At 47.2% G+C, this 15,450-nt stretch overlaps 1 protein-coding gene across 1 annotated transcript in view; it reads left to right on the plus strand.

Annotated features, from left to right (window-relative positions):
• The window catches only part of LOC135896957 (lysosomal alpha-glucosidase-like), a 42,107-nt gene that overhangs the window by 5,931 nt on the left and 20,726 nt on the right, over positions 1-15,450 (plus strand). Inside the window, exons 4-8 of the mRNA XM_065425507.2 lie at positions 712-848; positions 3,330-3,499; positions 5,688-5,780; positions 7,555-7,793; positions 15,061-15,192. Of these exons, the coding sequence (XP_065281579.2) occupies positions 712-848; positions 3,330-3,499; positions 5,688-5,780; positions 7,555-7,793; positions 15,061-15,192 (771 nt within the window). The remainder of the gene's footprint in view (positions 1-711; positions 849-3,329; positions 3,500-5,687; positions 5,781-7,554; positions 7,794-15,060; positions 15,193-15,450) is intronic.

Raw genomic sequence — 15,450 nt, forward strand, 5'->3', positions numbered from 1 at the left:
AGCGAACACGTGTTCACTTTAATAATATTATAGTGGTAGGTGTTTAAAAGGGACAATCCAGAGTTAACATTGGGAAAGATATGCCGGAACTGTCTTGGCAATGTAATTTATTAATGAGATTTTACGTGCAACATATCAGTCCATGGGATGAAAAGTAGCACTCAATGGTACACCGTCGCACAATTATTTAAGCATAAATATTGTTTAAGATAAAGAACTAAAACAATCTGGCTGCTGCATTTGAACGTAGGCAATGGAGCGATAATTTTGCAGATCTCCTCGTCAAGGCAACGCTTAATGCAAGTCACCAATGTGGCATTCGCTAAAATAATTCAGGAAAGGTGTTGGTCTGCTGTAATTGCAATGTCATTCTACACAATTGCGATAACTACAGCAAGTTTAACAGCGCAAGTTCCAAGAAATACATGCATGCGAATGTAGTCTACGCTATGGAAGAACTTTCGATACTGCGGAAATAGGGTAACACGCCAGGGGCATGCGCTCCGGCAAACTTTTCCCGCGATATATTGCGTCACTGAGTACACCAGCAGTTAAGGTGTTCTCGCTGGTTTTTTTTAAAACTGATTTCTCAAAAGCCCAATAAATAGATTCGATGAACTGATTTCACGGATGAGCTTGAGTACTGTGTTTCGATGACAGTTCGTCCAGCTAGAAGTGCAGTCGAGCATGTAGGCGCGTCGTCTTCTGCAGGTAACAGACGCCGCCAAGGAGCGATTCGTCCCTCCAGTTCCACGTATTCCTTTTCGGACCTTCGCCGGTGTGCGTGACTACTCGGTTAACGTCAGCACCAGCGGAGTCATCACAGTGAACCGAAGTGGAACGAATATGTAAGTGGTACGGCATCATGTCCGTTCGGAAAACGAAAGTAGCGTACACAGAAATTTCATCTTTCAATGTATTTTTTTTTTTTGGTACAGAAGTACAGTGATCAAGGCATCACTGGTGGTCTCAGAGCACAACGTAAAAAACCGAAATATGAATCACTTGGTCTGGCAACGTAGCTTGCCCATCTCATACAAACGTCGACCACAAGACAGTGAACGCCCATGGAGACTCACAAAGTTTTTCATTCGCTGGTCGACGCGAACAACTAGCTGTGGGCAACCGATTCTCTTTCGGATAGTGAAAGTGTTGCCGCTTGTCAGTCAATCGTGACCACGAATTAGACGATGTGTCAACCAATTCTTATATACAACAAAATTACGATCTCATTCACGAAGCCATTCGTAGAAAAAGAGAAAAAGGTGAATATGCAGATTCAGAGCATATTTTGGAGTCACTGTTACGCGAAGCCTTCCCGAAGTGTTTCCTTAAAACGCTGTAGAAATGTTCAACTCCTGAAACACGTTTAGTAGCATTGCGATTACGCGTCTACCCGGAAATAAGCAGAACGCGGAATCACTCCCCCCCCCCCTCCCCCCACGCGACCCACGCGACCAAGGATTATACTGCTCTCCGGGATCGGCCCACTTTCCATCATGCCATCTCCGGAATCAGTCCAGTTTACTATTGCACCATACTCGGTCGGAAGCCAGCCAAGCAGACGGGCCGAACGCTGATAAATGAGTGGAAAGATTCGCTTTCATAAAGGAATTACGCGCTTGGACTATATTTGTTGCAATGAGGAAATTTAGGGACTGTTTGTACTTCCACTGCGTAATTCGGTAGAAAACAGAGTCGACACATCTGTAGGGGTAGTACAGACGGGGCTATACACATAGGGCGATTTGCTACATGAGCGCTTTCCTGTGAGCGATTCGTTCTAAAGCAGCAGCAGCGGGAATTGAGTTTAGTGATAGCGTAAATGTAAGGAAATGAAATATTGCAAGGCGATGGTGCGGGAAGGCGAGCTACCCTCCCCGCAGAGCTTACGTCGGCCGGCATCGGGTCATGTGGCTGAAAAGGAACAGGAGTTGGAAAAGCGACGCGAGGTTGGGCGTCAACGGGGAGGCCGCAGTGACCGTCGAGGAACAACAAGAACCCTTGCACCAACGATGCGAGGCTTGGCAAAATCGTGCGGGAGTCGTGGCCACATAGAAACGGAAAGAAACGTCGCGCCAACGACTTTCGTAGATTATTGAGCGGATTGAAAAAGAAATTCACTTACTTTTACAATAATCTTGGATGTTTTTTACATACTTTTCTTTATTCTGCTTCTCCATGAGTTCAAGAATAACATTGGGACTTGCGAGCTAAATTTGCGGTATCTGCAGAGCATCGTCGTGCCTTTCCCTGTATTTAGAGCAAAATAAAATTCTTATTTTGCAGTTTTTCAGATTTTTGTATCAGCGAAAGTAAGCTAAATAGAATTCACCAAATTCTTTGTCGGCGCTGTAATAATCTGCGTTTCTCCCCGTTATTGAAGAAATATTCTGACGACACATCTTTTACAGAGGAGAAGATCTTGGGGCCGTGACCTCATGCGTCTGCTGTGCGCAAGGCCGCAAAGGCACTGCTGCGTTTCTTGAAGTGCACCAGCCTCTATGACCGCCTGTGACTGACTCAGCCACGAACCCTTGTGTGTGTAATAGTGTAAAGTGCGAACTTGTCTGTTCCTTCTCATCTTTCAATCCCTTGTCTCCCTTCCTCAGTGCAGGGTAGCATATATACGGGGCTCAGCCTGGTTAACCTCCCTGCCTTTTCCTTATGACTTTCTCTCTCTCTAACAAGAAATGCAGATGAAAGTGGAGAAAGAGCAATGGTTTAGTAGAATATTTTCAGGGCCTAGTTGGTGCACTATACACTCGGCACCCGTACCCGTCTCGCTTCTCCTATGTTAATGTAAGCACGCATTGTTCTAAGCACACACTGACTATACGGCAACTTCTGCGTGGAGGCGTTCGGGTTCTCCTGTGACCCTGCACCCAGTTCGGCCTGCGGTTCGGACCAGCGTGTTCTGCCGAGTCGCACCCAGATCAAAACACCCTAGCATCGGCTTCACCGTCTACAAACAACACCCACTGTACATTTTGACAACGCACAAAGAGTATATCCATCAGCAACTTACCCCGTCTCAAACTGCCGTCTCCTATAGCATTAATGCGATCCGCCTTCTTCGCGCATTTCTGTCCCTAGCATAGACGCGATGAGCTAGAAATGCGGTGCGATGCGCCACTTTTCGCATTCATGTAAACGCCGCCTATGTTCTGGAGCACCCGGCCCCATGGAAAGCTACTCTTCGCTGACAAACGTCTCTCTCCCTGCATTTCAGAACGAAGAGCGAAGTCTCCTAACAACTCACAAAGAAAAGTATATGCGCGAGAGAGAAAATGTGCTCTTCGGGTGACCAGCGCTGACTCTCTGTGCAGTTTCCACACGGACCTGTCGCGGCTCGTGTTTACTGACCGCTTCCTGCAGCTGTCGACGCTGCTGCCTTCGGACGTGCTGTACGGCCTGGGGCAGCACTGGGGTCCCCTCCGCAGGAGCCTCAACTGGACCAGCCAGATCCTCTTCAACAAGGACAGGCCGGTCATGGCAAGTGTTGCGTCTCCTACGGCACCGCCCACAATGGAAGCAGCCTCAACGTATAGCTGCACGCGTTGCGCAGGCCTCGCGATTGTTCTACTGTAAGAAAGCACGAGCGCGTATACTTGCTAAAGGAACGGTCTCCGTAACGCTTAATTCATTTCGTTTAATTTATTTTATTGTGCCCTCAAGACCACAAAGATATTACAGGGGGGAGTGGAGTAAAAAAGAAAAACGTTACAAAACAATAAAGAATAAAGGAAAGCAGCAAGTGACGTAGTTATAGTCATGTGGAGTGATGGGGTCGATTATGGCCGTGCGGAGTGGTATTCAATGGCAACCATCGCGCCGGCAAGGCGGTGCCATTTTTGTCAGGTCCTGGGTACCAAATACTCATGAAAATAAGGTCTAGTGTCACAATGCAAAATTCCAACTTTGTGGTGATGATCAATGCGAGACGGCGCGCCGCAGCGCAAAGTGCGCAGTCGCTGGCGGAGTAGAGTCTATCGTGTAAGTGCTTAACTAAATGTGGAAACGAGATATGTCCTAAATGCCAAGTAAAACATTTTGCCATGCGCCAAAACATGAGAAAAAATGGCGTGCACAGATGGGTAGCTCGGGTGGCACTGCATCAATTCAACGACGGACGAATCTTGCCCATGTAGTGCTGCTTCGCCGCATAGTGGCCAAACAAAAACGCCCCAGGAAAAAATTTCACCTAGCGGAATGAAACCGAACTGGACCTACATATAGAGAGAGACCTACAATATGCGCCACTATAGAGTGCAATTAGCGGATGAGCTTTCGCTGCGCTACAATCGGCACGTTAAAGATCACCCCATGCATGTTAAAAACGGGTCTGCAAAAGTGCCCCAGGAAGAAAGATCCAGCCAGAGGTATTAAAGTAGACGCAATACATAGCGTGAGGACGTTGCAGCGATTAAGCGCCTACAGTGCAAATCGCGAAAACCGAGGCATTGCTCAGCAATCGATTTTTAAAGAAAAGCTTGCCATAGAGTTACGCCGACCTCATCGCCCCAGTGTCGGCTTCACTGCAGTAGACGATGTCCCAGATTCCTGGACTTGCGAAGCAATGGGGGTGCAGAGTGACGGACATAGCCGCAAATGAAGCAATAAACGGTATTGTCTGAAGCTTTATTCACAGTGCACGTATCTGCATCATTAGCTTGAACGAACGCAACGAGAGGCATTACTGCAGTAGCTCAAGTCGGCAGGTCTTTAAAACAATGTAATATACTTGCTGCGCCTCTTCATATCTGCCCCCTACGAGTGCTGTCTCTTTACATCTATCCTTCTTTCTCTCTCCATTCGTATCTCTATCCCCTCTTCGCCAGCGCAGAGTATAGCGAACTAGATGTGCGTTTGATGAGCTCCAATCCTTTGTCTTCTTTCTATCTTTCTCACTTTGTTGGGAAGAAGAGCAGAATGTGAAATAAAGTACAGGCTCTATCTGCGCATCCATGCCCGGATTATACGTCCAAAGTCAAAAGGATCTGTACAAATATGCAACTGGCATTTGACGACAGATATCTCTGCCGTAGTGCTAAGATTACTGTTTTATTACTTATGTATGTGTATGTTCAAATTGGTTCCCCCTTTTCGCGATGATGTGCCGAAAAAATACGTTTACTTATTTTATCAATTCAACGGTAGCGCACTTGATGAAACAAATACGAACGCTTAAACAGATGCACACACACGGGCGGTGAACTACAACTGGATGTTTAATGCCGTGCGAGACACATTTATGGCCATGCTTAAAAACAACGTATGCATGGCTATTGTTCTTTTAAACATTACCACAAATGCGGCTCGAACAGCATTATCGTTGTTTAATCATGACCACAAGGACGTCTCACACACCGCTGCTGTTGTTTTTTAAGCATAACCGGAAATGCCTCTCGTACATGTAGCATTAAACCTTCAGTTGCAGTTCAGCGCCGATGTGTGTGTATGCGTGTATGTGTTTTCACGTTTGTCTTTGTGTCATCAAGTGCGCTGTCAATGAATCGATAATGTTTAACCAACTAGCCCAGCAATACTCCATCAGCAAGTTCACTTATTATTGTCATTGCTTTTTTTTTTGCAGCCAGCCAATTTATGTTTGGCATCTTAGCACAAAAAACTCGCGAAAAGGACCACTGTTTTTTTTATTATTATTCCTCTTTTTGCGCAGGAAGACAAGAACTTGTACGGGTCGCATCCTTTCTACTTGGTTGTTGAACGCGGAGGTCTGAGTCATGGTGTGTTTTTGCACAACAGCAATTTCATGGGTAAGAGATTGCAAAATACGTCTGTGGGATTTAAAATAAATATAGATCGAGCAAAGAAAATATAGCCTAAATTCAAACGATACCCGTAAGATTTCGCAATCTATCGAAAGACGTGATCTGGAAGGCTCAATCACATGAAGCGATCCTTTAGCGTCACTCCTAGCCGCCGTGTCTCCTAGCCGCCGTGTCTTGACCACTTACGATAATGCATCAAAATCACGCTTAGTGCTTTTTATTACTAAAAAGAACACCAAAAAAAGATGCATAAACAGAGGCGTTAAAAAAGAACACGAGAGACCATCACAAGCGCTTAGCATAGAGCAGGGCTGCTCAACATAGTGCCCCCGAGTTGTATGTGTTCCGTTTATAGCGGCCGCGGTTTAATGCGGCACCAAGAAAACTTGAAGAAAGAACCGCAGCAGATCCAACGAGTTGGAATCTGTATACAGAGAAGCTTTGTTTGAGCTCAGCAAGAGTCGAAAAACGAGTATACGCGCGCGCGCGCACGCACGCACGCACACGCACACAAGATCGGGCGCACACAAATTATACCGAGCTACCTTGAACGCATCGTGGTTTCAGAGACAGCATGCGCATACGCTCTTAGACAAAGGTACACCCTTTGGGGTGTATATCTGCCACACAACAATAATCGTCATCTGCCTTGCTTGCGTTTCCTTTTTTGAAAACGCCCCGCCCCCTACTTTCCGGTCGGGAATGATAAATGTCATGCTGATAACGCGCATGCAGTGCGTTACTGGGAAGTACGGGGCTCGCAGCGTTAAAGAAATGAAATGCGGACAAGAGAGATGACGTTTATTGTTGTGTGGCAAAATACAACCCAAAGGGTGTAATTTTGTTTTAGAATGTACGTAGCGTAGCGCAATTAGAATCCACTCTATCCGCAAGAAGCGTTTACTTTCTCATTATATACGCGCAGCGGCAGGTGCGCGAAAGCGAGCTTTCTGGATCATTTCTTTTCTTTCCCTCGAACGGCTGGCGCCGCCGCTGCCGCGGATGGATGGATGGATGTTATGAGCGTCCCCTTTGGAACGGGCCGGTGGGTTGCGCCACCAAGCTCTTGCTACTATACTGCCTCCACGGATGCGCGGAGTCGAGCGCCATCTGGTAGTGCTGCAAAACTGTGAGCACACAGTGCAGCTGGAGCTATTTGGCTTGTAGTGTTTGCCAGAGGTATGCGGCATGCAGGGGATGCAGTCACTTCCTCGGTTTTATAAGTGCCTTAATAAGAACAAACATGCAAACGTAGCTAACATTTCACTGAAACAGGCTTCTCTTCGAATGCAGCTACGTCTGTGAGCGGACGCTCTAACAACAACCGCCTTGGAACTGCAATCAGAAACAGGACATCACAAGGCATGCTGAGGAGAAAGACTAGTGCCATGACGGCAAACAAACTGGCCCCTTATTCACAAAAATCGGTGACGCTAGTATTGTTCGTGAGAAGAAATGCGAACCATTCCTGATGACATATTGTTAGCGAAGGCGGCCGGCAAATGGCAAACAGCACTCACGAAGGAAAAGCTTTGTGAATTGGGCCCCTGTTTTTCCGCAGACAAAACATGCAACGTCTTTCACTAAAATGCGACACGTGCGACTTTCAGAAAAGTTGGATTCGGCCCTCGCAGGTCTTGAGCTGTGCAGCCATGGCTTAGCGTAAAGATTATCATTGTGCAAACCACAATTGCAAGTGAATTAAAACGCAAAAGAAGAGAAAAACATTAAAGAAAGAAGAATATTCACTCTTTTTCAGAGGCCCTGCTGCAACCGGCGCCGGCGGTCACATTCCGTGCCCTCGGCGGTGTACTGGACTTGTTCGTGTTCGTGGGCCCCACGCCGTCGAAAGTGGTGCAGCAGTACCAGCGTGTGGTGGGCTTTCCCGCCATGCCCCCGTACTGGAGTCTTGGATTTCACCTCTGTCGTTATGGTTACGAAAACCTTAACAACACGCGAGAAATCATGCAGAACAACGTGCTCGCGGGCATCCCTTTGGTGAGTGGCAGCAACTTTATCTCGTTAAACAAGCCCTGTTTGCAAGACTACAGAAATATTTGATTGTTCTGTAGTTTCCGGGGTGAAACCCAGGTCACGTTTTTGAGGTACAACAAGTATCTGGGCGGCCTCGTTTTTCGTGATCCGCAACCAGTAAGAGTACCTATGCAGCACTTAAAGGATAACGCTGTCATTGAATTACGAGATTATTCTCAGGACAGTTACAACAAGCCACTGACGTCTACCCTTGGTCAAGTGAAAACTTATTCAATCATGTTGCAACTTTTTGCATGGCTGTGCAAAACCTATTGATTCAGCTTAATAGTGCTTAATGGCTTAATTCAGCTTCTTGCGATGCTGTTTGCATTATTGTTTACTGCTCGGTGGCCTTTTAAAAACAGCGTAAGGAGGCCACATTCCTGTTAGAGACGGTCCCTCGCCCCGCATGCGCCAGCCTCGTGTGAGCCGTCGCGCGAAGAGGGCGGCGAAGGCACTGCTGCAGTTCGCAAGGGCAACGGCCTCGCACAAACGTGGATGTAGCTTCTTTTTTTTATTATTGAAATGAATATTAGGAGAGGTTGGCGCCTTTGTGGTGGCACTGGCTACTCCTTGTCACTGACTCCATGATAGGATTTCGCCCGGGTTTATCTTGCCAGGACGCATTCCTCCTACTTAGAGACGAAATTCTAACTAATATACCGTACGGCGACGAGAGACTAGTCCTAGCACTAGACCTTAAAGGAGCCTTCGACAACGTCTCTCACGCCGCAATATTGGAGGAACTCGAACTCGCGGGTTGTGGTGAGCGCACATACAATTACTTAAGAGCGTTTCTTTCCAACCGCGAGGCGAGCATCAGTATTGGCCAAATCATTTCGGATTTATTTAAAATGCCTGACAAAGGAACACCTCAAGGAGCTATATTATCTCCTCTTCTCTTCAACATTGCGATGTGTCGCCTCGCGCGCGATCTGGATCGGATACCCGACCTAGGTTACACGCTCTACGCAGACGACATCACGCTGTGGATGAGCAGAGGTTCACTAGGGGATAAGGAATATACGCTCCAAAGTGCAGTATTAGCGGTGGAGAAATTTTCTAGAAGGAGTGGCCTGAAGTGCGCACCCGAAAAATCTGAGGTTATCCGGATACACGCGAAAGGCTACAAATCCAGAGGATCGATTAACATTGTGGTGGAGGGCCAATCAGTCCGAGAGGTACCCACGATGCGAGTCCTGGGTTTGTGGCTTCAGAGCGACGGGAGAGCACTACAGACACTCAAGACCCTCAAATCCACAGCCAACAACATGGCCCAAATGATACGTCGCGTGACGTATCGAAACGCGGGAATGCGAGAAGACGACACCCTAAGGCTCGTACAGGCCTTAGTGGTCAGCCGAATAAAGTATGGCTCACCGTACCAAATCCTGAACAGGGAGGAGGAAAAGCAGGCTGACACAATAATCCGAACCGCTTTCAAAGCTGCTCTGGGCCTGCCTAAATGTACTTCAACGGAGCGCATGTTAGCTTTGGGAGTGCACAATACTTTCGACGAACTGAGACAAGCCACCCTGATGCGACAGAGGGAGCGCCTCAGCTTCACAAAAACTGGTAGGGCAATATTGGCTAGACTCAATATCCCAGCATACCCCATTTATCTCACAGAGCAGGCCGTACCTCTCCCTCCTTCGATGAGATCCAAAATTACAGTAGCCCCAATTCCAAAGAATATGCATCCAGAGTACAACAAAGAAAGGCGCAAAGCACGTGCACAACACATTCAATCAGCCTACTCTAATAACCATAGGTACAACACGTACTACACGGACGCAGCTCTGTATGCAGACACGACCGGGCAGCGCTACCAAAGGAGGTACGCCCTCACAGTCGTGAACGCTATCAGCCAACAGCATATTACCGCGTCGGCCACGGCGGGAGCCCCAACCTCGGCCGAAATGTTAGCAGTGGCGATCGCACTCGCTCACGCGGAGCGTTCGCAAAGGGACTCGGTCGTGGTCACGGACTCCCAGGAGACATGTCGCATGTTTCTCAAGGGGCACGTGACTGCGGCTAGCCTCGCGATAATCCCCAAATCCTTCAACCACCATCATCGCCTACTCTGGTGCCCGGGCCACGCGGGGGTACAGGGGAACGAAAAGGCTAACGCGTTAGCTCGCGGGTTCACTAACCGAGCGACGGCGTCCTCTTCTAACCCCACCCACCCGCACTACCCCTCACAAAATTCCACCAATTTAAATGCCAAAGACATCCTTGCTCATCAGCGTGGAGTCCGAAGAAAATACCCGCCGCCTCACCCACAACTTAACGGGAAAGAGGCCACCGATTGGCGTAAAATACAGACCGGGGTGTTCCCCCATTTAAAATTGCTGAACGCCATGTATCCCACTCGTTATAGGGCCAGCTGTCCTTGGTGCGGTGGCATACCTACCCTAATGCACATAACCTGGGAGTGCACTAAGCACCCTCATAGGGCCAAACACCAGTAGGACAATGGAGCAGTGGGAGGCACAGCTCGCCCGCTCCGACCTGGCAGGACAAAAGTCCTTAATTAGCCAGGTCAGGCAGGCGGCAGAGGCCAGTGGGGCCCTGGACTGAGAGGCTCCGACCACCTCTCCTTCAAATCTTTATAATTACAATAAAGTTTCTCTCTCTCTCTCTCCTTGTCATTGGCAAAGGAAACAAATTTGCGTAAAAAGGGAGAATATCGACACAAAATATGGCATAAAAATGTACACAGTCCAACAGTACATGAGTCGCAAAGTTCTGTGGATTAGTTCAGTCCACGTACGCATATATAAAGTTAGATATCTTGAATAGCCAAAACACGCAACACATGTATACACTGCAAGTGCAGAACAGAATTATACATATTGCGTAAAAGTTGCGATCACCCCATAAACCAATTATTAATCACGAACAACGTTTATGTTACTCATTTAGCGCATTCGGATCATCTGATACTTAATATTTTCCCAAAATGTTGGTGTCCTCTAAAAACTTTTTCAGAGCAAGAAGTGCTCTTTCTTGAAGGCCCGCAGTTGGCCATGGGCCAACTATCTTTTTTAGAGTGAACGGTCTTCTGTCTAATATCAACAAATTTTCTTGCAGTACCCTTCTTTGTGGATCATATTTCGTGCACTCGAGGAGAAGATGATGCACATATTCGTCTGGATGGCCACAAGAAGAGTGCGGTGTAGAGACACGTTTTATCCTGTACAAGAAGTGTTTCGTAAATGCAGTACCAAGACACAGGCGGTGTACCAATGTCTGTTGTCTCTTAGATTTTCCGGCATAGATAAGTTTGTACATGGGTCTATAAACCATAACTCCGAGTTTTTAGTTTGCTGATCAAACTAAGTAGTTTTGCTGAGGCGACAAGAAATCTGTCTCAGGAGCAGACGGACTTCGCTACGGAGTAGGGGAAGATTGGTTGTCTCTGCGTTATTGTGCGCCCGATTCGCAGCTACGTCCAATGCTGTATTACCAGGAATATTGCAGTGCCCAGGTATACACTGAAATGCAATTACGTGGTTCATTGCGCTTGCTTATGTAAGTTCTTTGAGCGTCTCATACAATAGCAAAGTGTTCAAAAAATTTTCTTATTGCTCTGTAGTAATGTGAGAGCGGCTTGTGAATCGCTAAAGATAACCCATTCTTGCGAATGTTTTTCTGATGTTATGAAACGCAAAGCACACAGGATTGCAAACAGTTCTGCCACGGTGGAAGATGTCTCTCGGGATAATTTGAATGTTTGCTCTACCGTTTGCTCTACCGAATGTTTGCTCTCTAATTGGGGAATGACGAATGCTGAAGTCGAGGATTTTTTATGACACGAACCATCTGTATAAACGTGGATGTACTGGGGTTATAAGGAGCAAATTTGGAAGAGTGCCAGTTGTTGTGCGGCTACTATGAACATGTCTCTTTTAGATAGAGTCCCGTCAACCGATAATTCTATTTTTGGACATGTTAACATCCAAGGAGGTTAACAAACATCCACTTTGTATAATTCAAATCTTGGTAACCTTCATTGGTGTTCATTGTCCCGCACGCTATCCCTTGCTGTGATAGTTTGCAGTGATCGTGACCGGCTGAAATTGTGTCTGTGCTCTCTTTCTCTCTATTTCTCATCTTTCTACCTCCTCTAACCCCTGTAGTATAGCAAATCGCATTTTCCGTTCTGGTTAACGTCTGCCCTACCGCTTTCTTTCGTATCCCTGTAGATGACTATCGCTTCGAGATAAATTTAAACGTTCCCACTTCTCCTATATCGCGATCTTCTTTGTACGACTGGCCGGAACTGCTCACATTCTACGCACGTTGTGTACATCTATTTTCGTACCGAGCGCTTCTCGTATCTCAGAGTCTCCGTACTCCCTTCCTCCTCCTCCTTCCGGGATAGAGAGAGAGAGAGAGAGATGAATATAGGAAGGCAGGGATGTTAACCAGTCAAAGGTCTGGTTGGCTACCCTACGCTGGGGGAACGGATAAGGGGAAGAGAGGGAAGGGAGAGAGAGGGTTATATACGTGCACGAACAGTACTTGAATTAAATCCGCTCTCGCAAACCAGACGTTCTGAGAAAGCACAAAAGTGCCTTCATTGCCTTCTGAGCCGAAGATCGGTGGGGATGGTGCTCTAGTACTGCCAGCTCACTCAGAGGACGATCATCAAATTTTCTGAATGCGTTGGACAAAGATTGTCTTTGTGTTTGAAATTGAGGACAACGGTACAATAAGTGGTCAATGTTCTCCTCGCATCCGGAAACATCACATGTAGGACTATCAGCCATTTCAATTAGTGCTGAGCAGGCATTCGTGAAGGCAACTCCAAGCCACAACAGACACAGAAGAGACGCTTCGCGTCGGTGTAGGCCGGCCGTAGGTCTGAGTTGAAGTGACGGGTTTAGTCTGTGCGTAATATACTCAAACTCAATAAACTCAAACAAATAAACTCAAACTCAAACTCAAACTCAATCTTGGGCGCTTTGTATGGGCGGTATTCCACTATGCTAAGGACATCTTGTAAGCTATATTGCGAAGTTGTCTCGCGGCGTTGGTCCTTGAGAGAGGAATGGGGACGCAGCGGTATTCTTGGTTCTTATCTGCCTCATCATTTCCTATGATACCGCAATGACCTGCTATCCACTGAAAAGATATATCATGGCCTTTTTCTCCTAAATGATGGACAAGTTCCACAATTTCGCACGTGAGCTGATCGTGAGTTCCATGTCGGAGAAACGAGTGCACATATTGCAAGGCCGGCCTTGAATCGCAGAAGACTGCCCCTCCTTCCGGGATGCGTTTTTACAATGGCTAGTAGGTATACAGCGGGACGTGGAACTTTTCACGGCGCTCGACGTTTCTGCGCAGGCCCGAGTTAGAGCGGGTGCAAGAGAAAATCTGGGGGCCTTTGCACCTTGAATATGTGAGTCTATACTTAGGCACAACGGAGGAGGTTTCTTAACGCGTATTGAAAGAGCTTGTTCCCTAGGCCTGCCGACATTGCGGAGTGCGGTCCAGTTTGTTTACGCTACGCCGATGGCTGCCCGCGAGGTGAGGCAGTGGGCATGGATGCCCCATTTCGTGATCGTTGTGTCTGAAGAGCAAGGTTCTGACTGGTGTTGTACAGGTCGAGGGTCGTTTTTTTTATTCGCGACGATAGATTGCATCTTTTACAAGCACTGCTCCGGCAGTGCACATGTAACTGGCAAACAGAGGCCTCAGGAGAGCACCTGAGGTTATATTAAAACAGGCGGAGCAGGATCTCCGGGGCACCCAAGGGGCAACAGGTGACATCAAAGCTAGAACCCACGGACCAGTCCGGGTTCTAGCTTTGATATCCCTGTTGCCGCTTTGGTGTCCTGGAGGCGCCGCTAATAATGCGAAATGATGACACGTTGTTTCAATTAGTAAAAAATCACGACTGAATAAATATAATTGCGTCGAGCCGCCAACTTGCGATGCTAAGTTCAGCACGACCGCGCCCCGCGACTTCTGCCGGCACGCCTAAGGACAAGCGCACACAGCATGCGCTAAAAAACTCCTCCGTAGTGCCTAGGCAGAGTCGTATATTCAAGAAGCAAAGGTCGCCACATTTCCTGTCTCGCGCACACTCTTACTCGCGCATGCGCGCAAACGTCCGGCATTTCCGCAAGTGCTACGCCCCGCTGTACCTACTAGCAATTGGAATTACGCTTCCGGGACTGCGCTTAGTGCAGCCCGCCTTTGGAAGTAGCGAATTCCAGGATGACTCCTTGGCGGGAGTGCGCAGATCTCGGAGGCAATATGCTGAATGTGACCAGTTATTCCAATTAATTCGAGCCGTTTTCGTAGAGCTGAAAAGTTCCTCAGTCTCCGCGCTCGGTATTTGGGTTGACTGAAATTCGAGTATTTTGTTGAAAAAGTAAAAACGTGTAAGTTGACGTATGCTCTCGACAATACAAGCGTCTTTTTACATGGTGAAATTTCCAGGAGGCCTGAAACGGCATATTCAAATAGACGTATAATTGTCAGACATGCAAGAAGCGCAAAGAATAACTGAAAATGTCGAGCCCGATTTCACTGGAGTTATTATCCAGTTTGACTGGCCAGTTGTAAAGAACACTTACTATAAGCTTTTTGAATTCGCGCACACTTTCTTAGCTTAGCAACTTCAGCCATTTGCAAAAACTTCCATATAAATGTAAGGTACATAGTATATTGTTAATTCAATGGGCGAGATTTTTGTACAGATTGCCCACCATGGTGGCTTAGTAGCTATGGCGTGGCTCTGTTAAGCACGAGGTCGCGGGATGAAATCGCGACTCCGGCGGCCGCGTTTCGATGGGAGCGAAATGCGCAAAACGCCCGCGTAACCAATGTGCATTGGGTCCACGTTAAGGAACCCCACGTTGTCAAAATTAATCCGGAAACTCCGCTACGGCGTGGGTCATAATGAAATGTGGTTTTGGCACGTAAAAAATTCGAAGTTAATTGTATTAGATTAGATATTGCGATTGCTCTTTATGGCTAATTCTAAACAGATTGTGCCGCTTTTTCACGCTCGTCGGCATGCTTGCATTGACTAATCTGGTCAGCCTGTCCGAACACAATATAATGAATTGGAGCTGGAAGTAGATTACAACTGCCTGCTGCTTCTATAAAAAGATTATTTATTTCGTGCACGTCCTTGTTGTTTTAAGTCTATTTTAGAATGGCAATGACTGAGGTAAATGTTCTTTTGCCATGCTTTCGCGCATGGCTGCAGGACGCCCAGTGGAACGACATCGACTCAATGGAACGGCGCAACGGCTTCACGTACGACAAGGAAGCATTCGCCGGACTGCCAGAGTTTGTGCGCGAGGTTCACGCTGGAGGCAGGCGCTACGTCCTCATCTTTGTGAGTGCGAGCCTTCCACTGTACGCAGTCTTATAGTGCTAGAAAAGTATATCTGCAGCTTGTTTATGAGCATTAGCTGCCTGGGTTTTGCATTTATAACAATTTAACCATTTTTAACGATTTAGTTTATAGCAATTTATAACAAGGAGTGATTTAGGCAAAAATGTATCGCGACAATATGAGGACAGACGATGCTCGCGGAATACTAGCAGTTACTTACGGACAGTTGCTGCCTTTTGACAAAGGCCTGCGCGCATT

This window comes from Dermacentor albipictus, chromosome 3, assembly GCF_038994185.2.
Source record: "Dermacentor albipictus isolate Rhodes 1998 colony chromosome 3, USDA_Dalb.pri_finalv2, whole genome shotgun sequence".
NCBI classification, from domain to species: domain Eukaryota; kingdom Metazoa; phylum Arthropoda; class Arachnida; order Ixodida; family Ixodidae; genus Dermacentor; species Dermacentor albipictus.